This window comes from Rhinoraja longicauda, chromosome 9, assembly GCF_053455715.1.
Source record: "Rhinoraja longicauda isolate Sanriku21f chromosome 9, sRhiLon1.1, whole genome shotgun sequence".
NCBI lineage: Eukaryota > Metazoa > Chordata > Chondrichthyes > Rajiformes > Arhynchobatidae > Rhinoraja > Rhinoraja longicauda.
The window spans coordinates 48,581,803-48,607,616 of record NC_135961.1 but is presented as its reverse complement, the minus strand read 5'-3'; the positions used below and the strand labels follow the sequence as shown (position 1 = coordinate 48,607,616).

Here is a 25,814-nt window from a genome sequence, read left to right as displayed (position 1 = left end):
GTACATTCTCCCGTGAGTTTCCTCCAAGATTTTCGGTTTCCTCCCACACTCCAAAGACGTACAGGTTTGTAGGTTAATTGGCTTGGTATAAATGTAAATTGTTCCTCGTGTATGTAGATAGCGTTAATGTGCTGCCCATGCATTTTTCGTAATGTGTACTTTCTCTGTAGCTGTAACACTATATTTTTTCTATTCTCGTTGCATTACCTGTTGTACTTATATACGCCTGACTGTACTCATGTATGGTATGATTTGACGAGACAAGTTTTTCCACAGCATCTCAGTACACATAATATTAAGCCAATACTAATATCATGCATGTGGTGCTATTTGCTACTGTCAATGAAAATTATTGACCAAGAGGTGCCGTTATTGTATAAAATTGTTTGAGATGCAGGGTCAAGAACTTTATTCTCTCAGATCCTTTCACCACTTGCCCGGAGAGCATAGTAACCAGTGTAGTATCTAGCCAGCTGTAGTTCTCACTGAGGTATGCTTTTATAATTTAGACAGAGTAAAGGAACAGCTGCAATCTCTATCTATATAAAGTTAAAATGCGTTGGAAGAATAACTGAGGTAAATGTTTAGGTAATTAATTCAGTACAAATATTGTTTATCTAAGGCAGCAGCAACGATACTGCAACATGAAAAAAAAGATGGATTATTGGAAATCAGCCCAAACCATCTACTAATCATTAAAGACACAGAGTAGCAATAGTCATAGCTAGGGTAGGAATTTGTTAGTGTTACTTTCCTGGAGAGAAGACTATTAAAATTTCCCCCCCAAGTTTTGACTATGATATTGCCCCACCTTTTCCCATGGTTCACTTTTACTTTTGAAGCAAATTTGGAGCTGAAAAATGTAAAGACCAGGTTTCTTACATTCTCTTAATCCATGAGAATATCAAGAGGTCTTTACTGACATGGGTTAATCTATACACATATTCTAGTTTGGTGGGGAAATAATTCCTGACCCCAAAAAAATATTCAAGACCTTGTGATGACAAAAGCAAGTTTGCAACCGTGACAACATTTAGTCGGAAATAATTAGACTAACTATTCACATCAGAATTTTGGAACGAATTGTCATTTATACCACCTTCAATTTCAGCCCATTAAGGGATTGTTTAATGAAGTCAAGAGAAATTTAACAGCCAATTTATGCACAATAAGACCCAAGAGAACAAATTAGATAATTGGGACCATTGATGTAGAAATGTTGGGCAGGTTTCCTGGAAAACTCTCATGGTTGTTACATCCAGAGGGGCAGACAAATGTATCTCTGTAAGATGGCACGCCCATCAATGCAACATGCCATTACCACTGCACCAAAGTTTCAGTCGTGGTGTTGGAGTGCAAGTTAACCTTCAACCATCTGATTCGGAGACAGGAGGGTGAATAACAGAGCTGATGGTTCATGATGCACATTGTGATGTCACACTTTGAGCCCCATACCTAAATAAACAGAAGCTGTGCAGAGATAATTCTTGGAAAGTGTCAAAGAATTGATGATCATATAATGATTATCAGTCAATCATAGTGCTTTACTTAGATGAAACAGAGTACATTTCCATGAAAACTGGCATTACAAATATTGCTGTAATATTACCATAAACACATGGTGATACCAGCTTCTATAAAAAAAAAGGGAAACCGTGTTAATTAAACCAAGCTGAAATGCTGGAATGCCTGCTGGTCAGCACATGACACCTACTGGTCCACAAAATTAAAAAAAAGATTGGAGTGGTCATGATGAACAGCCATGTCAATCCACATCTTTGTCTTCGCAGGAAATGAACAACAAAAATGCAGATGGTAGAAATACAAAATAGAATGCTGTAGCTGTAAAAACCGAACACATCAGAAGCATCCGTGGAGCGAGAGACTGAAATAATGTTTCAGGTTGATGGTCATTTATTAAAACCAATGAAAAGTCACTGACCCAAAAATGCTGGCAGTCTCTCTCTCCACAGGTGCTGTCTGGACTGCTGAACATGTTCTTTCCTTTCTCATCCCAACTGAGCCATCAGCTTATATTAAGGTGAAGCAAGGATATAAATCCGTGAGCCTTTATTGAAACAAAACTGAAGCCCTTACCTCGAGGCTTTTTAAAAAATATTGAAGATGAAAATTAGATTTAAAATGGATTTCAGCACAAAACCCAAAGCAACAAGGGAAATTAATCCTGCATTAACAATGCAATCAGCATTTGGATGTATTAGTTGTGGACCAAATTATATAGAAACTGAACAGCAATGTAAGTTATCAAGGTTTTCAAACAACAGTACTCTGATTATATAATATACCAAATGCAATTGAAAAACAACCATTTAAAAAAAAATTAAAAATCATGTTTTCTTCTAATATATAAAAGTGGTTGAAAGTTGCTTTCAGGTCGAGCAGTCACATAGCTTCAAATCATACTATGACCTCATACCGTTCAGAAGTCTATAATGCTTTTGACATTAATTTTGAGTATATGTAGCTTAACAAAGGAAGTGATAGTAAGCTGAAATCCTTTTCAGGTCCAACACTGCCTTTATGTTTGTAATTTCATATACTTGCAAAAACATTTAATGTTCTCCTGATTTTATTCTTTAGAAAAAAAATTGAAATATTGAAAAAAATTCCAAAGCCTCAATATTTTTCTCCACATCATCCTCCTTCTCTTCCTCGTCCCCAATATAAAAGAATTGGCAGCACAAACACCGACTACAATCTCACTGTGCAACTGTCCCCCCCCCCCACTGTCAAGCATTTACAAACTGCATTCAATTAAATTGTTCACCAGAAATAAATTCAGTCAATGCAAATTCAACCATTGCACTCCTTATATTTTCCCCAAAGGGGTCTTCATTTCAAATTTTGTCATTGAAAAGTATTATCAAGTATGACTTCTGAAGCATTCAGTTGCTTACTGGAGTGAACTTTTCCTGTATCAAAAAATTCTATGAAAAAAGGCGTGGATCCCATTTAATCTCAGACTTTCTCTTCTCCCCGCCCCACAATGAAAAACTCATTCACATGTTTTTGTCTCCAACAGGCTGTGAGTAACAATGTAGGATCCCTGGACTGACTGCTGCTAAAGGGAGTGTGCTTCAGACACACAGTAATCTAGGGTGGCAAACTAAGGCTACATTGTACAATACTGCAGATTTATTTTTATACAATTTCCAGCAATTGCTTGCTATATATTTTTTTAAAAACGATATCAAGTTCTTTAATTACACGATAACGTTGGGTCTCAGTTGATTCCCTATCCCTTTCAAGTTATTCATGTTTCGTCTTTTTCCCATTTTCTTTCTCATCATCTGTTGAGTCAAGGCGTTTTCGCTTGCTGCAGTCAGCCTGGTTTTTCGCAGGCCGTGGTTTAAAGGTGATGATAATACAAGTCATGTTGTCACATCCAGTTCCATCTCCTGACGTATCAGGTGCCAAACAGTGATCCAGCAGCTGTGAACATAGAAAGAGAATGGATGCTGCAATATTTGAAGACTGAACACAAAACCAAATGGAAGGATTTTCTTCAGAGGATATGATTTAAATTGCTCCTACGGCCTTCAACATTGTGTACTTGGTAATTTAGATTCTTGTTCCAGGTCTATATCTGCACATGTAGTACGTACCAAGGGATTGCTTTGAATGAATAATGTAGACTAATGATAGAAAATCACAGAGCATAAAATTCTAACTGCATATTTAGACTATTGTACGCTAATTCTAGTTTAATTTTGCTTGCTTTAAATAGATGGTTTTCTATCATGTGCATATGAATGGCACAGGTCCCTGTGACCATAATACTTTTTACTCCTTTTATTGCCTTGCCCTGACGGGAATAGGATTAGCATATTTGTGCAGGAAGGAACTGCAAATGCTGGTTCAAACAAAGGTAGACTCAAAAAGCTGGAGTAACTCAGTGGGTCAGACAGCATCTCTGGTGAAAAGGAATAGGTGACGTTTCGGGTCGAGAAGGGTCTCCAGCTTTTTGTGTCTATTCACGTATTTTCTGGTTGCTCATCGCCAAGCCACATTGAACCCAGTGGTTGTAATATTGAAATGTACAATATCTAATATACTGATTGACAAGCTATTGTACATGAAAAAGATGTGTAATGGTGGGCATCCAAATCGTTGATATAGATGGCAAACAATGGACCCAGCGTCAATTCCTGAGGCACACCATTAGTCATGGACTTCCAGTTTGAAAAACAACCCTCCACATCACCTTCCACTTCCTCCTATGGAGCCAATTATGTATCCAATTAGCTAGCTCTGCTTGCGTCCCATAGGATCTAACTTTCTCGAGTGACCTACTATGCATAACCTTGTCAAAGGTCTTAGTGCAGTCCCTATAGATTACAGATGTCACACTGCCATCATCGACCTTCCTGGTTACTTTTTTTTTTAAAAAGGTCAATCAAATTTTTGAGACACACACATAAAGGTGACTACCCCAAATCAACCCCTGTCTTTCCAAATGCATCTATATCTTATCCCTCAGAATTATAAATGTCTGGCTTATTGGTCCAATTTTATGCTCTGCAATCCCTCTTAAATAAAGGCTACCATCCAGTCTTCTGGGATCTAATCTGTGACTAGCAACAATGCATATATCTCAGCCATATCCGAGATACATATCTCTATAATTTCTTCTTTAATTTCCTTGTGTTCTTGGATGTCTCCAATTTACAGTGCCCTCCATAATGTTTAGAACAAAGAGCCATCATTTATTTATTTGCCTCTGTACTCTTTTCAGATTTGTAATAGCTAAAGTGCACATTGTCAGATTTTAATAAACGCCATTTTTACACATTTTGGTTTCACCATGTAGAAATTACAGCTGTGTTTATACATAGTTCCCCAATTTCAGGAAACCATAATGTTTGGGACACATGGCTTCAGGTTAATTGCTCAGGTTAATTGCCTCCTTAATGCAGGTATAAGAGAGGTCACAGCACCTAGTCTTTCCTCCAGTCTTTCCATCACCTTTGGAAACTTTTATTGCTGTTTATCAACATGAGGACCAAAGTTGTGCCAATGAAAGTCAAAGAAGCCAATATGAGACTGAGAAACAAGAATAAAACTGTTAGAGACATCAGCCAAACCTTAGACCTACCAAATGAACTGTTTGGATCATCATTAAGAACAAAGAGAGCACTGGTGAGCTTACTATTCGCAAAGGGACTGGCAGGCCAAGGAAGACCTCCACAGCTGATGACAGCTATAATAAAGAAAAATCCCCAAACACCTGTCCGACAGATCAGAAACACTCTTCAAGAGTCAGGTGTGGATTTGTCAATGACCACTGTCCGCAGAAGACTTCATGAACTGAAATACAGAGGCTACATTGCAAGATGCAAGTACTGGTTAGCTGCACAAATAGGATGGCCCCAGATTACCGTTTGCCAAGAAGTACTTAAAAGAGCAACCACAGTTCTGGGAAAAGGTCTTGTGGACAGATGAGACGAAGTTTAACTTATATCAGAGTGGTGGCAAGAGCAAAGTATGGCGCAGAGAAGGAACTGCCCATGATCCAAAGCATACCTCCTCATCTATGAAACACAGTGGTGGGGGTGTTATGGCCTGGGGATGTATGGCTGCTGAAGGTACTGGCTCACTCATCAGTTGTAACTTGATGTTACAACTGATGATACAGTAGCATAATGAATTCTGAAGTGTAGAGACACATCCTAGTTCAAACAAATGCCTCAAAACTCATTGGCCAGCAGTGGAGTATTGTAGAGCTGAGCAATCTTGCAGTACAAGTATATAATTCTCTGAAAGTTGCATCGCAGGTAGATAGGTAGCTGAAGGCAGCTTTTGGCAAGCTGACCAAGCAGTCAAGTAATTGTATACAAGTGGGCATGTTATGTTTCAGTTGTACAAGATATGTGATGCTGCATTTGGGAGTACAGAAACTCCCTGACTTATGTAAGGGTTACATCCCTTGTGCAGGTCAGATGTTATGCAAGTCGGAAACAGAAGTGCTACTGTGCACACGTAAATTTACAATCCGACGCAGCGATGACGGGGGGGGAGGGCTCTGGTGCAGAGACCGGGGGGGGAGGGGTTTAGTGGGCTTAAAGAATTGCTTACATAAGTGCGAGTTTATGCAAGTGGCTTATTACGGAAGTCGGGGGAGTGCCTGTATTGTGTTCAGTTTTGGTCAGCCAATAGGAAAGATGCCATTAAGCTGGAAAGAGTGCGGAGAAGATTTACAAGGTCTTTGTCAGAACTTGAGAGCCTGAGCTATAGGGAGAGACTGGGTAGGTTTTTAAGTCCTTGGTGCGCAGGAGGGTGATCTTAAACAGCTAAATAAAGTCATGAACAGAATAGATAGGGTGAATGCTTTTTCTTAGGGTAGGGGGATCAAGAGCTAGAGGGCACAGGTGTAAGGCGAGAGGGGAAAGATTTGATTGAACCCGAGAGGCTACTTTTTCCACACAAACGTATATGGAATGAGCTGCCAGAGGATGTAGTTGAGGCGGATACAAGATTTAACCTGGTCACTGCCAAGTTTTTGTTTTCACTATTGGCCATGACCCGTGTAAACGCGGGGGTGGCATTGAACAGGTTAAAAGACATTGGGACAAGTCCTCGTCTGTTCATTTCCCCGTACAGATGCTGATTTTAACCAGCATTTTGTTTTTTTGCTCAAGATTCCATCATCTGCAGTCTCCTGTTTCTCCCAAGATGCTCTTTTCCCCGTAATATATTTAAAAACCTCTTCAGATTCTCCTTAATCTTCTCTGTCAAATCTACCTTTATGCCCCCGATTTCCTTCTTGCGTATCCTCCTGCATCTTTTATATTGGATTTCCTTTTAGTCCAGTTAATTTCTCTATCATAATTCACCAAATACCCAAAAATATCCTTCCTATATAACCTTGGCATCAGCCCCTACCTCTTCAGAAATGGCAGATAGCATCCTCAAATCTCCATTCTCATCTTGCTTGTTGATGCGTTCACTGATGAAATCCACAACCTCCTGACTGCTCATTACATTCCTGAAAGACAAAGTAATTACTGAAGTTGCAAGATCCATTTCTTGATTAGAAATAGAAGCACAGAAAGATCATTTGGCCCTTCTGTCACATCTCCAATTCCAGAAGGCTGAGGGAGCCCAAATTGAGCTCGGTCAGATAACATTTACAGGCAGAGACAAAGATTTCAATACATAAAGAAAGGAGATCAACCAATGGATATGGTGATTGTGGGCTGACAACGACAGAATGCGATTGAAGGACAATCCTGAAGGATGTAATCCACATAAATGAAAAATTTAATTACAGTAAAGGTGTCATTAATGGTATGGATGTATTTTGGCAGCAGATACACATATAACAGGCAGACTTTGTGATAGAGGTAGATGGTCAGAAGCTATTGAAGAAAATAACGAATTTAGTTTTAGTTTAATTGAGAGATTCAGCACTGTAACAGGGTCTTCGGCTCACCAAGTCCAAACCAACCCGTTCACAAAAGTCCCATGTTGTCCCACCTCCACATCTACTCCCTACACACTAGAGACAATTTTTGCAGAGCCCAATTAACCTACAAACCCATCCATTTTTGGGATGAGGAAGGTAACCAGAGCACCCGGATTGGCGATCACAGGGAGAACAAGCAAACTCTACAGAGACAGCACCTGAGGCAAGGATCGAACCCGGGTCTTTGGTGTTGTGAGGCAGCAGCTCTACCACATGAGTTACTGTGCTGCCCTTTAATGAATTGAGAAAAAAAATTACAAACAGTAACCAAGCCCAATGGTTAACAACTCTTTAGAATAAAAGTCCAACTTGTTCACACTTAGCAAAATATTGATTCCAGAGAAAAGCCCAATGACAAGCTGGTCCTTTTAAGAAATTGGGATTGCTGAATGCTAATTTATCTCAACATTATTAAAATTGCTTGAAATATGAAGGTGCAAACAGACTAAGATTGCACAGGATCTCACTAAAATAATAAAAACAAGAAATCAATACTTGCCATATTCCATCACATGCAATCACCATGAAGTCATGGTCATCTTTTAACGGCAACACCTTGAGATCAGGTAGCGCAGAGATCATCTGCTCCTCTGGAGGTAGGTTCTTATTCCTCTTGTAGAAGTGATCACCTGCAACAACAGTTACAATTAAGTGTCAGAAGACACCACTGTTTCAATGCAACAATTCCATGCCAGACATTGCACTATTTTGCTTTTAAACGGCTTCATTTTGGAGTGGGTCATTTTCCAGTCGTAATTCAAATTTAAGCCATCTAACAACCTTTTTTTCCCCTTTACCACGATCTCTCTACTGCTCTGGAGAAGTAATCTACATGCTAATCAGAAAGCTGCAACGTGTTAGAAAATACACAATACAAACTTGAATTGGGCATCATCAGACATATTAGTTGTGTAATTTAGTGGTAAACCCCAAACCTTACACTTCCTTCCTAAATGCTGGCAGCAAGCATTAGGGAAATGAACTCCCCAGATCTTAACAGAATGATTGCTTAAGTGTTCATTGAGAGGTCAATCTAATAAGCAGATGGAAGCATACTTTTAACCCATGACAAGTTTCAAGGATTGTACATAACAAAATAAATCTCAATGTAATATGGAGATTATGGACAATTCTTCAAACTCCAAGTTCTGATATTATTGATGAAAGTGATGACACCGTTACTGGTCTACGCTTCGAAATGTAAGTAAAAACTGCAGTCATCTCTTGAATGAAGTTGCAAACAAGTTTCTGTGTGGGATCATTAATTGAGGGTTACATTACCAAAATTAATTTTACATAATTCCATAAGGGGAAAGAGCCTTTGGACTGACCCAAGCCCACATCCCAGAAATGGCTGTGCATGTATGCATCACTTGGACTACTTCACTGTTTTCTTTGATGAACACATTTAAGCATGCATTCCCCACCATGTCTTCATTTCTAAATTTTAGTGTGATGTATTTGGTATCTCAGCATCTCACATACAACATACATTTTAAAAAAAAGGGCATGCAATATATTTAACAAGCAAGAGCACGTTTCAATTTGCAATTTTAGAATTTAAGGTCAATCTGGTACGAAACTACACACAATATTTCAAATTGGATTATTTTTTTGTGATATAATTTGTTGTATTCTTTAACATTTGCAACAAATAAAACACCTTTTAATTTATAATGAATTCTGACAATTTAACTTCCCTTCCCTCTAAGATTCAATTAATGTTATCTACAGCTATGAACATGCATCCTTGCATTACATATGTTGAGAACTACAATACAGTGCATTGGAGCAAAATCAGACCCATTAACCCCTCTTCTGTTCTGCCACTCAACAGTATCGTGACTGATCCAATCAGTGGCCTCAATACCACTTTTCTGCTTCTCTCCCTAAATTTCCCTGTAGTTTAAATACCTATAAATCTCCACCTTGAATATAATCTATGACCCTACTACATAGATCTCTGGGATTGAAAATCCAAAAGAATTTCCCCCTCCCTAATAGGAAAACTTGTCAACACCCATCATATTAATCCCGAGGAAGATCAGAATATTTCACTAAAATCACAGTTATGCAAGTCATGAAGTGTGTAAATAAGCCCTTTGTACAGGTTGACCATCAAGCAACATTTACATTGATTTCATTTAATTAACCTAAATTCCGATAATAAAACTGGCCCACCCCACACCGAATTTTCTACCACTCACATTAGTGGTCATTTAATCTACTAATCCACATTTTTAGGATGTGGGTGGGATTCAGAAAACACTCAAACAGAAACCCACAGAGTCACAGGGAGAGCATACACAGACACAAAGCATCGGACAGGATTGAACCTCAGTAGGAGTTAAGACAGCAGCTCTAGTAGCTACGCCACTGCGTCATCCATTCTTCTAAGCTGCAAAGAGAATAGACCAAATCGACTGAATCTTATTCAATATTCATCCCACCATTTAACGCAATGAATAATCACTGCAAAACAGAAACATTGGTAATACGTGGACAAAAAAAACACGTAGTAGGAAGTTGCAATATTGTGATCCAGAAGAGGCCATGAAGCCATTCAAGAAAAGATCAGCAACTTTTATCATTTGGTATATAATTGGTGAGAACAGCACTGAAGACCAAAAACATTTTTTAAAAAAGATTACCTATTGCCCGAGAGAGGTTTAATCCTCCGTTCACTCTCCCATCCAAAGTAACTTTTCCACCAGCATTCTTAATCCTGGCCAGTTCCACTTCATCTTCAGGTTTGTGGTCATAGGACATGTCAATAGCCTTGCCACTCTCTGAAACAACACAGCGGGAATCCCCAGCATTGGCTACTGTCAGCTGTTTCCCACGGATCAGTGCCACAACAGCCGTTGTACCACTGTCAGAACCAGGCTGGAAGACAAAATACATTTTGATGACCATTTCATGTTTTCAGATGGGATATATTATAACTCCTAAAAAAGTAACACTCATGTTCTAGTTTGAATACATTTAATGCATGGACCCTCTTTCCAAAATTTGGATTTCATGAGTAGAGTCTCAAGTGGGATATCCAAGTATTTCTAAATGTGACATATAAAGCAACTATTGAATGCCTCAATTGTCCTCCAATACACTGTAACATAAAAAAAAGAGTCAAATTTTTTTTTTTTTTAAAGTCAATTTTACGAAAATTTTAGAAGAAACATACTAAAAACAAGTTCTGGTGACTGTTTGTCAAGGCAGTTTTTTATCCTTGGTTGCCAAAACATTAAAAAGCTAGAGTTCATTTTGGAATAATTTGGATGTTATTTTGCCACATTTTATCTATTGCGTTTGCAGATCCAGCTTCTGATTATTAACCTTGACAATGATCATACAGAGCAAGAAGATGCAAAGTTCAGTTCCCAGTGTGCCAAGGCTGCTGATCTCAGCCAACATTATCGTGGAGGAACTAAAAATAATTCCACTGTGTGAGCAATGGATAAGTAAAATGTTTAAAGTAAGTAATACAAAAAACAGAGGATATGAGAAAATATCCACATAACAACAATGTTATCTGCACTCAGTGTGAAAGTTGGAGGGTAGTGTGCAATAATAGGCTGATCGCTTCACACGGACATGCTGCCTGTCCCGCTGAGTTACTCCAGCATTTTGTGCCTATCTTCAGTGTAAACCAGCATCTGCAGTTCCCTCCAACACCATTAAGACATAACTGTTTTCAATTGCAAAGTTGCTTGTGGCATCTTGTAGTGCAAAAATTAGTCATCACCTTTCCCAAATACAATCATGATTACACTTCAAAAGTAATCGCTGACTTTTGGATGCCAAGGAAGTAATACAAAAGCTACCAAATAAATCAGGATTCAACACCAATATCATGACATCAACATCTAACATCATGAGAAAACAATTAAAGTGACAAAAATGAAGGTACAATTATTTCTGAACACAAATTTGTTCTCAATATTCTTTAGAAAGTCCGGCGTAAATAAATATGAAAGTTTTTTGTAATTTTTTTTAGCACCCACATCATTGCTCCGACTGTTATGCTAAAGTAAATTGCCTGTACTTTGTCAAAACAGATAAAGCAATTTACACTTGGAATCTAATCTCACTCAAAAGATCTAACAGCAATATCTGCAAGGGCAGCAGAACTCATGTTAGCTTGGCAGATGGTCATACCCACAAAGCAAAACTATAGCCAAACTCCACTTTGCTCTCTGGTACTGAATTAAATTTTAATTAAAATCACTTCTAAGTGAGGATATGTTGATATTTGCTCTTGTGGGATAAGAGTCATAGAGTCAATCATAGTGAAACAGGCCCTTCTGCCCAACTTGTCCACACCGCTAACATGTCCCAGCTGCCCCTGCCTGCGTTTGGTCCACATGCCTCCAAACCTGTCTTATCCATGTTACTGTCTTAACAGTTCCTTAAACGTTGGGATAATCCCAGCCTCAACTACCTCCTCTGGCAGCTTGTTCCATACACCCAACATGCTTTGTGTAAAAAAGCTCCTCAGATTCCTATTCAATCTTTTCCCCTTCACCGTAAACCTATGTCCCCTGGTCCTCGATTCACCTACTCTGAGCAAGAGACTGTGCATCTTCCCGATCTATTCCTCTCAAGATTTTATACGCCTCTATAAGATCACCCCTCATCCTCCTGTGCTCCAGGGAATAGTCCCAGCCTACTCAACCTCTCCCGATAACTCAGACTGTCTAGTCCTGGCAACATCCTCGTAAATCTTCTCTGTACCCTTTTCAGCTTGACAACACCTTTCCTATAACATGGTGCCCAAAACGGATAATTTAAGAAAAAGAGTTAAGGTGAGGCCAGAGAGAATTTCAAATATTCTTTCTCAAAGGGCACTTAATATTTTTGACGCAGAGTTGACAAGCAAAGAACTGAAAAAGTTTACCTGTAGTGAGATTACAATCAGATCAGCCTTCATTTTACCAAATGATGCAAGTATGCTCGAGAGACTGAGTAATGTTCACAACATTATACATTCAGTATATCTCAGTAAAAGGGACAGTAGGACACCATTGACTACCCTTCTCTAATTTATAAGGACCTACCTCCTCTTTACCATCCATTCCAGGCAACATAATGTCATCTTCCTCTTCCGCATCATCACTCTCTTCTTGATCCTCTTCGTCCTCTTCTTCATCTTCTTCTTCCTCCTCCTCCTCCTCCTCACCTCCTTCACTACTATATTCCTCTTCCTCTTCACTGCAGTCCTGCCATTGAAAGATTTAAAAAAAGCTCCAATTAATGTCCTTATGATCAGAATAGTAGAAAAATATACAATTGAATTACTGCAAAGAAATCAATGTATTGGAAAGGATTAGTGATGGAACAACTGTAGACCACATTCTGCGAGGTAAAAAATAACTTACATTTGGATTTTCAGTTAGAAACATAGAAAATTGTTGCAGGAGTAGGCCATTCAGCCCTTCGAACCATTTAATATGACTGTGGCTGATCATCCAAAATCAGTACCCCGTTCCTGCTATCTCCCCATAGTTGGGACATGTGGCGCACAGAGTTAAAGGAAGTTAATGCTAAGTAATTAAACACTGTCATTAGGGCCAGCATTAAACAATCAAATGCAACAGACCTAGTCAACTACACAGCAAATCTTATATAGAAGCAAACAATGTAGGAAACACACAACAGGTGAAGCAGCACCAGTCGAAGGAGAAATAGTCAACAGTTCAGGTTCGAGACTCTTTATCAGAATATGGGAAAAAAGTGAAAGCAAATTAGTAACAGAAGTCTGAGAAGGAATGGTAAAATAAAGGGACTATCTCAAATAGGATGAGGCCAATGAATTAACGTGTCAGTTAGAAACCTATTATGCTTCTTTGTCTATATTGTGTGTTACTAACAGCATGGCTATAACAGCATGCCAGCATCAGATGACACCACCACAGTGGGCTGGATCTTGAATAACATGAAGGAGATAGAAAGCCGAGTAACATGCTGTCAAGTCAATAACCTCTCCCTCAATGTCAGCAAATGAGGTCGGCAAATGATGTTGCAGTCAGCATCAACGGTGATATTCGAGATATTTGAGAGTTTCAAGTTCCTAGGAGTGAATATCACCAACAATGTATCCTGGACTAAAAACATTTAAGCACCAGCCAAGAAATCACACCAACAGCTTTACTTCCTCAGAAGACTAAAGAAGGTCTGCATGTCTCCAGTGCATCACAGTTTGGTTTGACAGGAGTTCTTCCCAAGACCACAAGAAATTGCAGATTTTTTAAAAACAGGAAAAAATAAGCATAAGATGTAATATACAGTAAATGGTAATGAACATTGATTGAACAGAGGGATCTTGGGGGTTCAAGTCCATAGTTCCCTGAAAGTGGAAACATAGGTCAATATGGCGATGAAGAAGGCATAAGGCATGTTTGCCTCCATAGGTTGGGTCATAATATAAAAATTGCAACTTTACAGAACATAGAGAACACAGCATTACGTGCAGTCTAGTTGTCACAGAAAAGCAAAGATATGGTTACACTGGATAGAGTACAGAGGTTGTCGTTTTTAATATATAGAAACAACCAAGAATGTAGGTGAACTGATTAGCAAGTTTGCAGACCAGTTTGCATGGAGTTGTACACAGCGAGGAAGGTTATCTGAGAATCTTGGAACATGGATCAACTGGAAAATTGGGCGGAGCAGTGGCAGATGGAATTAAATCCAGACCAGTGTAAAGAAATGCATTTTGGAAAGGTAAATTACAGTCGATTAAATAGAAGCGTTGATTTTCATTGGGTAGTTGGTTGTACGCCATACCTCTGTGTTGAAAGTGGCAACACAGGTAGAGAAAAAGGCATCCGGTATGCTTGCTTTCATAGGCGAGGCACTGAGTATACATGTTGGACTTCATGCTGTAGTTAAACAAAACATGGGTTAGGTCCCACTTGGAGTGTTGTGCACAATTCTGATCGCCACACTATAGGAAGTATGTGGTAGCAATAGAGTGCAGAAGAAATTCACCAATATGATGCATGGAATCAAAGCTGTGGTTATAAAAAAAGAGACTGAATAGGCTGCCTGTGTTTTCACTGGAATATTATAGACTATGGGGATGACCTGATAGTTTTAGTTTTCGGTTAGAGAAACAGGCCATTCGGTCCACCGAATCCGCTCTGACCAGCGATTCCTGCACATTAACACTATCCTACACATACTAGGGACAACTTACATTTCTACCAAGCCAATTAACCTACAAACCTGAATGTCTTTGCAGTGCGGGAGGAAACAGATCTTGGAGAAAACACACGCAGGTCACGGGGAGAACATACAAACTCCGTACAGACAAGCACCCGTAGTCAGGATCGAACCCAGATCTCCGATGCTATAAGGTAGTAGCTCTCCAGCTGTTCCACTGTGCCTCCTGATAAAGGTTTGTAAATTTAAGAGGGGCCAAATAGGACAGAAATAAGAATCCCCTCCCCCTCACCAAAGGGCAGATTCGTCTAGTACTAGAGTACACAGGTTTAATGTAATAGGGGAGGGTGGTGAGTATATGAAACAAAGCTGTCAGAAAAAGACAATGGAGGCAAACATAGTTAAATGTTTACAAGATATTTAGGCAGGTACTTGGACAGGAAAGGAGGAAAGCAAGATGGACCAAATGCAGATAAGAGGAGGTGGCATAGATAGACATCATACTATTCCCATTCCTTCTTCTAAGCATCAGCATGAATATCATCAGTAAGGGCTGTATGACACTACGACTGTAGTGACACTACGAGAACAAGTTAGCAAAAAATACAAAAAGAGTCAGTAAGACTAAAGTATTTACAAAGAAAATGGTGTACAATAAATGACGCGACTAGGAAAATAACGAAATAACAGACTTATGTTGTGTTTGTTTTCACAGTAAACATTAAAATCATCCCAATAAATGAAAATCCAGGGGCAAAAGGGAGGAATAATAATCACCGGAGGAAGGGTACTGGGCAAACCGATAGACCTGAAGAATAAAAATGAACAAAATGAGATAAGCTGGAATTCCAAGACAAGACCAGAAGGTTCTGGGAAGAGCAGCAGGCAAGACTGTATCAATGGAAAGGGAAACCATTTTTGGGGTCAGCGCTCTTAGAACGGAAGGCTTTCAGGTCCACTGTACCAGATGGCCTGCATCCTAGTGCAGCAAAGCCAAATCATTCCTCACATGGCAGTCACACCATCCCAGGAATCAGCCTGGTTTAGCAGTTTCAAGACTTCACTCATACGACAATAAGACGACATCTCATTCTTCAAAACTCCAAATGAAGTTCTATGGTAACTTGACTAGTTAATGCAGAGTGGACATTTCCCCTCAAAGGGGAATCTAGAACTACAGTGACAAAGCTTCAAAGTAAGGGTCACCCTTTTACACAGATAAGGAGGCATTTCTTCTCCCAGAGGTTGTGAATCTTTGAAATTCACGGCTGAGAGAGCAGTGGGGTTTAAATCAAAGAACATTCAAGACTGAAAGTGAGTTTTAGCCTAAGGCCAACTTCAGATCCTTCATGGTTTTATTGAATGGCAGAGCAGACGAGTTTCCAAAACGCCCGACATCTTTCTTTAATACTTCATTATTCTGCTGTGTAAATGGATCAAATGTTGAAGCATTTCCCCGAATTATGTATTTATGGGTGTGCAAGTCATATGGTCATACGTGATAGGAGCAGAATTAGGCCATTCGGTCCATTCAATCATAGGTGATCTATCTCTCCCTCCTTACCCCATTCTCCTGCCTTCTCCCCATAACCCCTGACACTGTACTAATCAAGAATATATCTACCTCTGCCTTAGGTACGTGGCAAAGATCGAAAAGGAATGATCCAGTGCACAATTGCAATCACAAAATCAGATGCAACACGTCTCAAGGCTTAAAGTCAAATACTGAGCAAGCCTAACCTTTCTTCAAGAGCCCGAGTAATTTTAGATACTTCTGAGCAATAGGTAGCTGACCCACAAAAATAGACAACTCAGTCTTGACCTCTTGGATCCCTCTCTTGCTCTCAAAATTAACACAATAAAATGAAAATGAAATGGCTACCTCTTCACTATCTTCCTCCTCTTCTTCTGCTGGTTCTTCCGATTCATCCTCACTGTCCTCAAAGAACATTAACTTGGTTGCTCGCTGAGATTTATCAGAGGAGGAGCAGGATGGTCCAGCGTCAGCTGTGGATGACGACACCACGGCCTCTTCCGAGCTCTTGTTAGCAACGGCAGGTTCTTTTTCCAAACTGGATCCGGTGCTGCTGCTCCCATTCCCCAACCCAGCTTCCTCTCTCCCACAATCAGAGCTTGATGAGATGCCTGTCACCGCTTCGGATTTTCTATTTTTGCTCTCCGTTTCATCCAGGCTGACTTCACTACTCTCCAGCTCTCCGTTAATTTCCTTTTCAGTTTTGTTTTTGTCTCCAACTTTGGACAATGGTTTCTTAATACCTGGTGAAATTTTGCTCTTTGCAAGTTTGGGACTGTTCTGGTTTTGTCCATATCGAGTGAGCAATTCTTCAATTGTCATTGTTGCCTCTTCATGCAAAAGTGCAGCCTCCTCGTGATCAACTGACGGATAAAAACACATTAGTTACAAACTAATAGAGAATATATAGGTTGAGGATTAAAGCGCGTGGGTGACAAAGAGAATCCATTTCTACTGCTTGTGCACATAAAAATATACCCAACACCACCCTAAACATTAATGCAATATTTCATGAAAATTTCATAATTTCACGACATAATTTTATCATCCAGCCAATTTTTCATTTTTTGCCAGACTGCCCATATTTACACTGTTCTTCCTCAGTGCATGCCCGTCACTTATCGTGCTTCTGTTGACTACTCTTCTGTTTCTATTGGCATTTTTAGATTTTTACCCCTATCACTTGCCTCTTTTTATATTTATGTTCAAGCTATTTACTGGTTTTAAAAATCAACACTGGGAGCAGCTTAGGCTACACATGATTATCAGAAAAGAATGCCATAAATCTATCACTATTGAAATCATACAACTTAATACATCAAATGATATGGCTTAGCCCTGGGTGGTATACTTTACAAAAGCAGGTTGCCAAACAAAAGCATCAAGCTTGGGAGCATCGTTTCTGCACAGTATTATTTTTCCGTGATAAATTATTTTAAGTTGTATATTTATTCCATTGCTCTGTTCATTTTGGGACAGGAGGGGAAAATGTACAAATAATAATAAGAGCATCTCATCATGATCTTTCTCACTATAAAAATGTCCAATTGGCTTTTACTGTCACCCTCTCCAGCAGAAATACAGTGCCTCTTCAACCTATTCATAATAATAATAATAATAATAATAATATTCATTTATTGTCATTGCAACGAGTACAACGAAATTAAAAAATAGCCAATCCTGACGGTGCGTACAAACATATATGCAATAAATGCAAAAACAAATAAATACATAAATACAATTATATTAAGTACAAGATTTTTTAACGGTGTTGCCTAGTGCAAAGGTAGTGTTCAGTTCTCGTATGGCCCTGGGGTAAAAACTGTTCTTAAGTCTGTTTGTTCGGGATTTGATCGACCTGAAATGTCGACCAGAGGGCAGATGAACAAACAGACGGTGGCCGGGGTGGGATGGATCTTTTATTATTTTGCCTGCTCTACTGAGGCAGCGTAGGCTGAACAGGTGCTCCAGGGAGGGCAGTGAGCAGCCGATGAACTTCTGGGCCGTCGTGATGACCCTCTGAAGGGCCTTCCTGTCCTTTTCTGAGCAGCTGGCGTACCATGTGGTTATACAGTATGCCAGCACACTCTCGATGGAGCAGCGATAGAAGGACAACATGAGCTTCTCCTGCAGGTTGGTTTTCCTGAGGATCCTCAGGAAGTGGAGTCTCTGCTGTGCCTTCTTTACTGTGGTGATGGTGTTGGTAGACCAGGTAAGATCCTCTGCGATGTGCGTACCCAGGAACCTGAAAGCGGGTACCCTTTCCACACAGACCCCATTGATGTAGAGTGGGTCGTATTCTACACTGGTTTTTCTAAAGTCAATTATAAGTTCCTTTGTTTTGGAGGAGTTCAGGACCAGATTGTTCACTGAACACCATGCTGCCAGCCTTTGGATTTCATCCCTATAGGCTGTCTCATCTCCTCCTGAGATGAGTCCAACCACAGTCGTGTCATCCGCGAACTTGATGATGGTGTTGGTGGGATGGGTGGGGGCGCAGTCGTGAGTGTAGAGGGAGTAAAGGATGGGGCTCAACACACAGCCCTGTGGTGAGCCGGTGCTCAGTGTAATGGTGGAGGAGAGGTGAGGGCCTATTTTGACGGTCTGGGGGCGGTTGGTCAGGAAGTCCTTGATCCATTGGCAGATGGTTTGGGAAAATCCAAGGTCGGAAAGTTTGGTGACCAGTCTGCTCGGGATGACCGTGTTAAAGGCAGAGCTGAAGTCGAGGAAGAGCATCCTCACATAGCTCCCCTGGTGTTCAAGGTGGGTCAGTGCAGTGTGAAGAGCAGTGTCGATGGCATCACCTGTAGACCTATTTGCTCTGTAGGCAAACTGGTGTGGGTCGAAGGTGGGTGGGAGGCTGGCTTTGATGTGCTGCAGAACCAGTCTCTCGAAGCACTTTGTGATGACCGGTGTGAGTGCTACCGGACGGTAGTCGTTAAGGCCGCTGATGACAGACTTTTTCGGCAGTGGGATGATTGTGGCGGACTTCAGGCAGGGAGGGATGGTGGATTTTAAAAGGGACAGGTTGAAGATTTTTGTGAAGACCTCAGATAATTGGTCTGCACATTCCTTCAGCACTCTGCCCGTCACACCATCGGGGCCTGCAGCTTTCCTGGGATTCACTGCTCTGAGCACGCGCTTAACATCATACTCCTGCACAGTGAAGGTGTTGCTGTCAGGTGCTGGAGAGGGTGTTATGTCTGCCACTGTAGCTTTCACCTCGAAACGAGCAAAGAAACAGTTAAGTTCCTCTGCCAGCGAGGCATCGCCGTCGGCAGTCGTGCAGTTGCTGGTCTTGTAGTTGGTGATGTGCTGGATGTCTTGCCATACCCGCCGTGGGTCATTGTTGGTAAAGTGGTCCTCAATCTTCCTCTTGTAGGACGCTTTGGCATCCTTGATGCCTCTCTTCATAGTTGTTCCAATAGGAATTCTGTAAATGCCTCATTCTTTTAAATGTAGGTTGTTCTTTTATGTATTATTTTAGTTTGTGAGGGATTGTGTGGGAAAGACACGGTGGGAAATGGAGTGAAAAAAAACACAAATTGTTGAAGATAGCTCAGAAAAATGCAGAACAAAATCTAATCTTGGTTTATCATGTTAAATCACTTGGTTCACAGCCAAAACGGAAATGTTAGGATCACTGTACACATGCTGGTCCTGATCACGCAAAAACAAATGTACAACTATGTGGACCCGTTGGGCCCAAACCTCTCCTGCATTAATGCAGCACCTTCTCTCTCCCCCCCCTCCTCGCCCTACCTTATCCCCCCTACCTCCTCAACCCCCCTTGTCCCCAATCCCTCCCTAGGAGATAGATTTAAACTTTTTAAATGTGAATAACTTTAAAAATATGACACCAATTTCAATGAAACTTCCATTAGCACCAAAGGGATGACGGTGAGCAAGGTGGGCCTAAAATTGTTGCGCTATCGTGTACCGTTTAGGCTATAGTTTAGGAACAAACAAACGAGAGTTTTAGTATTTAGATTCCGTGCTTACAAATGCCTTTACTGAGGTGAATTATCAACCCGGTGAATGGGTTCCACTCCATTCAGAAATCAGTTTAGTTCCAACCTACCGTCATCTTCATCAGCAACTTTTTCGCTATGATCCTCACGAGGACGGCCCGCGAGTTGGGCAAGCTCTTTGATTACCACTTCCTCGGTTAACTTGCTGTCTATGCACAGAAAGGCATCCTCCAATGCCTTGAATGCAAAGGTAAAAAATAAAGTCATTTTAATGCTAATTTAAGGTTGTGAAATATCAATCAGACATTTGAAGGATGAACCTTGACTACATGAGGAAAGAAAAATCCTTCTGGAGTTGAATTTTGGAGGTAGCTAATGTGTAAACATAAATTGCAGGTTACATGCTGATAGACAGCTAGTCGATCTCACAAACTGCTGGAGTAACTCAGTGGGACAGGCAGCATCTCTGGAGAGAAGGAATGAGTGACGTTTCGGGTCAAGATCCTTCTTCAGACTGAAGTACTCCAACTTTAAGAGCAATACAGCTTCTTCAGATTGAAGAAGGGTCTCGATCCAAAACATCACCCATTCCTTCTCACCAGAGATGCTGCCTGTCCCGTTGAGTTACTCCAGCAGTTTGTGTCTATCTTCGATTTAAACCAGCATCTGCAGTTCCTTCCTACACATAGTGACTAGTATATCATTAGGTTCAGTCCTTGGATGCCAGCTATTCAATTGTAGATTAATTAATATTAATGACTGATAACACAGATATCTCCAACTTTAAGAGCAATACAGCTAGGTGGAAAAGGACTGATTCAATATCCCAGGAGCCAGTTTGGTGAATATTTGTAGCACTCCCCCTACAGCAAATCTATCACTCTTTAAGAAAGACCAAAATAGCACACAATACACTGGATACGGTCTCATCAAGGCACTGCACAATTGTAGTAAGGAATCTACGCAGTGGAGACACAAGAGACTGCAAATGCTGAAATCTGGAGCAAAAATCAAACTGCAGGAGGATCTCAACAGGTAAAGCAGCATACGTCAGAATTTGGAAAATTCCATGTTCATACGGTGGGAACAAATGCAAACTAGTCCACTATTGCCCAATAGTATGAACATTGAATCTTCTAATTTAACTGCACTTCACACCCTCCGCATATTACTTTTCCCAATCCTTTTGGTCAACCTAGGTTCTCTCTCCCTTTGCTCTCCTTCTCCATTCCCCCCATTATTCATATTTGTTATCCTCCCCCATTCAGTTTCATCTGCCCACAAATGGGCATCCTGGTTGGCAAGGACCAATTGGTCCAAAAGGCCTTGTTTCCATGTTGTATGACTATTCACATGGCTTTCTTCTCTTTACCAACCTTTGCCAATCTACCCCCACCCTCTAAACATCTGGATCCATCTGCTCATCATCCCTCCCTTATCCGGTTCCACTTCTGTGTCAACCTGCCCCCTCAAGTGGACTAAAAAAAATAAAATGCTGGAGGATTCAATGGGTCGAACAACTTCTGTGGCAGCAAAGGTACGGTCGATGTTTCAGTTTGAGACCCTAGAACAAGACTGAGAGTATATGCCATGAAACAGCAACTCATAGATGGAACTAAATGAGGTGGGGGGATGATAGGCAGAAAGACCCAGGGAGTGGGAGGGGGTTTTGAAGAAGAGCCTGGTGGATGATATGTGAAAACAGATAAGGGAAAGAAAAAGGACATATGGAGCTTGATGAGATGAGCTGGGTGTGACCTGGCCGGCAAACTGACTGTCACACAATTCGGACAGCATACTAACAAGAAATAAAAACAAAATTGCTGGAAATGCACAGCAGGGTAGGAGAATCAACAGAGAATGAAATAATAAACTTAAACCTAAAATCGATAAACTTTCATCAAAACAAATTATATTTTAGATTTTAAAAAGTGCTGGAGCAACTCAGCAGGGCAGGCCGCATCTCTGGAAAACATAGATAGCCGATGTTTCAGATCGGGACCCTTGTTCAGACTGATTGTTGGAGTGGGGGTGGGGCAGCGGGGAGGTTTTGATTGACAAATGGACCCAGGCAGAGATAAAATGACAAAAAGTGTAAGATGATAGAGGACATGAGAATTACGAAGCCAGAGGAATGGGAGATGGATTTGTATCCAGGTGGGGCATAGTTACCTTTTTTTTGAGAATTAAATGTTCATACTGTTAAATTCTAAGCTATCCGAGGAGAATACGAGGCACTATTCCTCCAATTTGCATGTGGCCTCACTCTTGCAATAGAGGATGCCCAGGACAGAATGGTCAGTATGAGAATGGGAACAGGGGCTAATATGGTTAGCCAGCCGGAGATCCAGTGGCCCTTGGTCGATGAAAAGTGTTCGGTGAAATGGTTGCCGAGTCTACGCTTGGTCTCGCCGATGATCTGGAGGTCACTATCAGATGCAGATGAGGTTCGAGGAGGTGCATGTAAACCTCCTCTAGAAAAGGAGCAGAAGGGAAGAGAAGGGATGGAAAAAGAGTACAGAGCAATGGACACCGAGGAAATGCAGACGAGGGATCCATCTATGACAGCAGTGGGGTCAATAGTCTGTCCCCAATGATGGAGACAAGAGATCAAGGAAGGGGAGATAGTGCAAATTATTTTGAGGAAAGGGTGGAAGTTAGTGGTAAAGTTAACATGATCAAGGAGTTCTGCATGGTTACAGGAGTCAGTCCCGATGCAGAGGAGAAAGCATTGGGTGTTAGTATATGATTGAAACAAGGACTGTTCAACGTAACTAACAAAAAAGGCAGGTAAAGCTGGGGCCCATGCAAGTGCACGCGGTTACATCTTTAACTTGAAGAAAGTGAGTGGAGTCAAGGAAGAAGAGTTTGAGACCAGGTTTTGCCAAGCAGAGGAATGTGTTAGTGGAGGGAAATTGATAGTCTCTGTTCATGGAAGAACCGGAGGGTAAATATAAGAATGGGAAGGAGCCAAAAATCCAGATTTCTGATTTAAGAGTTCCAGCTTCTGCAGTGTTTTGGTTTCTGAAAATTCACACAAGGAAATTTGCTTCAAGCAGACCATGGGCAACAAATGTAATTCATCAGTGGAAATACAGCCTAACTAAATGCTGGAGCCATTAGTGAATTTGCATAGCTCTTTAGCATCACCCGGTGGTAGAAATAGTAAAGAGTGAAGAATTAAATAATCTAAACTGGCCTGAGAAGCTCAAAATCATCTTTCTTTCACACCTGCAAATGAAAATTAATGGTTATCCTGCCATTACCATCTATCGTAGAAAGTTAATAAAATGTCCCAGCCCCTCTCAAAGATGGATGATCGTTAAGATGAGCTAGTGAGATCCAAAATGACCCTTTCTATTTCCATGTGGTAAAACCACCAAAATGGATTCCAAAATAGGTTTCCATCTGCAATGCTACCCAAAGTACCGAAAGTGCCATTTTAAGGATCACAATTGGATTTTACAGACCTCATATACCTTAAACGGGACCTAAATAGATTTTATCCAATCAATCAGAGTCAAAAATTAAAAAAGGTAGGAAAAGCTACCAGCTATCTTCCACAGCATTTAACAATAACAAAAGTTGGAAAACTAGCAATACATGAAAAATAAAATTACTGCATTACAGGTGCCAGCAGGGAAGCTACTTTGGAAGAATTAAAGGGTTTTAAATAAGCCAATGAGAACCAGTAGAAATAAATCAGTGACGAGTTTTTAAAACTTTGGGGTTTCTGCCATTCATGTAATAGGCCAATTCCCAATCCTGGAACAATGTACAAAAACCTGCACCTGCCAACCCATTGCATGGAAACATGCATGCCATAAAACACTCACATTGTATTAAGGTCCAAGTTCAACTGTATATTACGCAAGTCAATTTTTATCAGAAAGGATGAGTAATTTTAGCTATAAATTGTGGAGAAGTTTGGGGCTATATACTTGAAGCAAAAGGCAAAGGATATTTATCAAAAGTGTGCAAGATCATGACAGATTTACACTGGTCGAACAGAATGAGGTGGATGTAATTGGTGGACAATTCAAGCAGCATAAGACACTGATTACAGTGGTAGTAGACAAAGGATACGAGGGGATGGGGAAAATATGTTTGGAACATTAAGTAGATCTTATTTGGAACTAGCTTCAGCGTTCTTACAAGTCGCAAAATCACAGACTTTTCAGCGGGTAATTGGAAAAGCATTTGAGGATTAGAAAGTAAGTTGAACAGAGTGGGCATGATTGCATTGTTCTAATGCGATGGCACATATGCCTGGGCTCAACATTCTGCTCTGATGAAAAACAATCCCATGAGTAAAATGTAAAGAATAGGAGTCAGCTAAACAGCCCTGCTCCTTACCCTCAGGTCTACAAATCAGACTAATCGACACCTCTCCTAAGCTTGTTTGTCAAACAAGATTGCCTTCCATTTTACTAAACATCACTGACTTTCGACCAACCCCCTCATAAAGTGAGGAGATCATGCTGCTTGCTCCAGGAAACAATGCATTATTTCTAAAAGCAAGTATCTACTTGCATAGGTGTAGAGACTAAAACTATATGCAGCAATTTGGATTAGAACCCATAACATTAAAAACAGAAATTGCGGGAAATGCTCCTGAAAGGGCAACAACGAGAGATGTTAATTTAGTCATCCAGCACAAAAACCAGCCGACCAGGTGCATGCTGACCAACTAATATCCATTGAAAGTAATCCCATTCACCAGCACACCTACACCTCAATGATTGAATTGCTTGTGTCCTTCAATGTTGTTAAGAGTACATGCCTACACCACCCCACTCAGATGGCACATTCCAAATTTCCTGCCATCCTCTCCATGGAAACAGGTTCTTCCTTATATTAGTTCACCTTACCCTTAACCCATGGTCTCTAGTTTTAGGCACTTCGCCTATGGAGAAATGTTTCTCTATTTCCATTTTATATTCCCTTATTTTTTGTAGACTGCATTTTAGACACATTTCACAATGAAGTCCTCCTCAGCCTCCTTTGATCCAAGGAAAAAAATCCAACCCATCCAGTACGTAACTTCACAACTGAAATATTCCAATTCTGGCAAAATTCTGGTGAATTTCCTCTGTACACTCTCCAGTGCAATTACTTTCCTATAGTATGACAATCAGAACTCAAGCTGCCTCCCAATCTAATCTCTTTACAAGTGTTACCAGAACTTGCTAAATGCTGTTTCTGCAACACCCTCCAAACTCACTGGCTGGAGAAGTGAACTAACATCAGCAACTCTCCTCAGGCAAAATCCTCAGAATTGACCCCCTAACTATACTTGGATTGCCCCCACACCATATTCTACTCCAAGATCTGATAAAGCAACCGATTACCAGGTGGCCAGAGGGGTTTTTCTACATTATTTACCTATAATTCGATTCAAGTATGTTCTCAATGCCTTCTTAAACAGGTGTAACATCCCCAACATCTTCTGGGAAACTTTTGCCCATGTCCACTGGGAATGAGAGTTGACATTTGTAGCCTTGTGCCCATTTGCCAGAAGTACACAGAATCCTAGCATAAATGGTGCAAGTAACACGTCACTTCCCAAAACACCCACCCATCTACCCTGTCAAGAACCCCCTTGCTCCACTTGTGACAGACTCTGTGGGTCCCAGATTGGCCTCTACGCCACCTTAGA

The 25,814-nt window shown here is 40.6% G+C and overlaps 1 protein-coding gene across 1 annotated transcript in view; it reads right to left on the bottom strand.

Moving 5' to 3' along the window:
• Nucleotides 1-1,523: 1,523 nt before the first annotated feature.
• Nucleotides 1,524-25,814, bottom strand: part of ppm1g (protein phosphatase, Mg2+/Mn2+ dependent, 1G) — a 38,365-nt gene continuing 14,074 nt past the window's right edge. The window contains exons 4-10 of the mRNA XM_078405431.1: nt 20,266-20,392; nt 16,533-17,047; nt 12,544-12,705; nt 10,138-10,372; nt 7,986-8,115; nt 6,904-7,006; nt 1,524-3,453 (exon numbers count right to left, since the gene is read on the bottom strand). Of these exons, the coding sequence (XP_078261557.1) occupies nt 3,271-3,453; nt 6,904-7,006; nt 7,986-8,115; nt 10,138-10,372; nt 12,544-12,705; nt 16,533-17,047; nt 20,266-20,392 (1,455 nt within the window). The 3' untranslated portion in view covers nt 1,524-3,270. The remainder of the gene's footprint in view (nt 3,454-6,903; nt 7,007-7,985; nt 8,116-10,137; nt 10,373-12,543; nt 12,706-16,532; nt 17,048-20,265; nt 20,393-25,814) is intronic.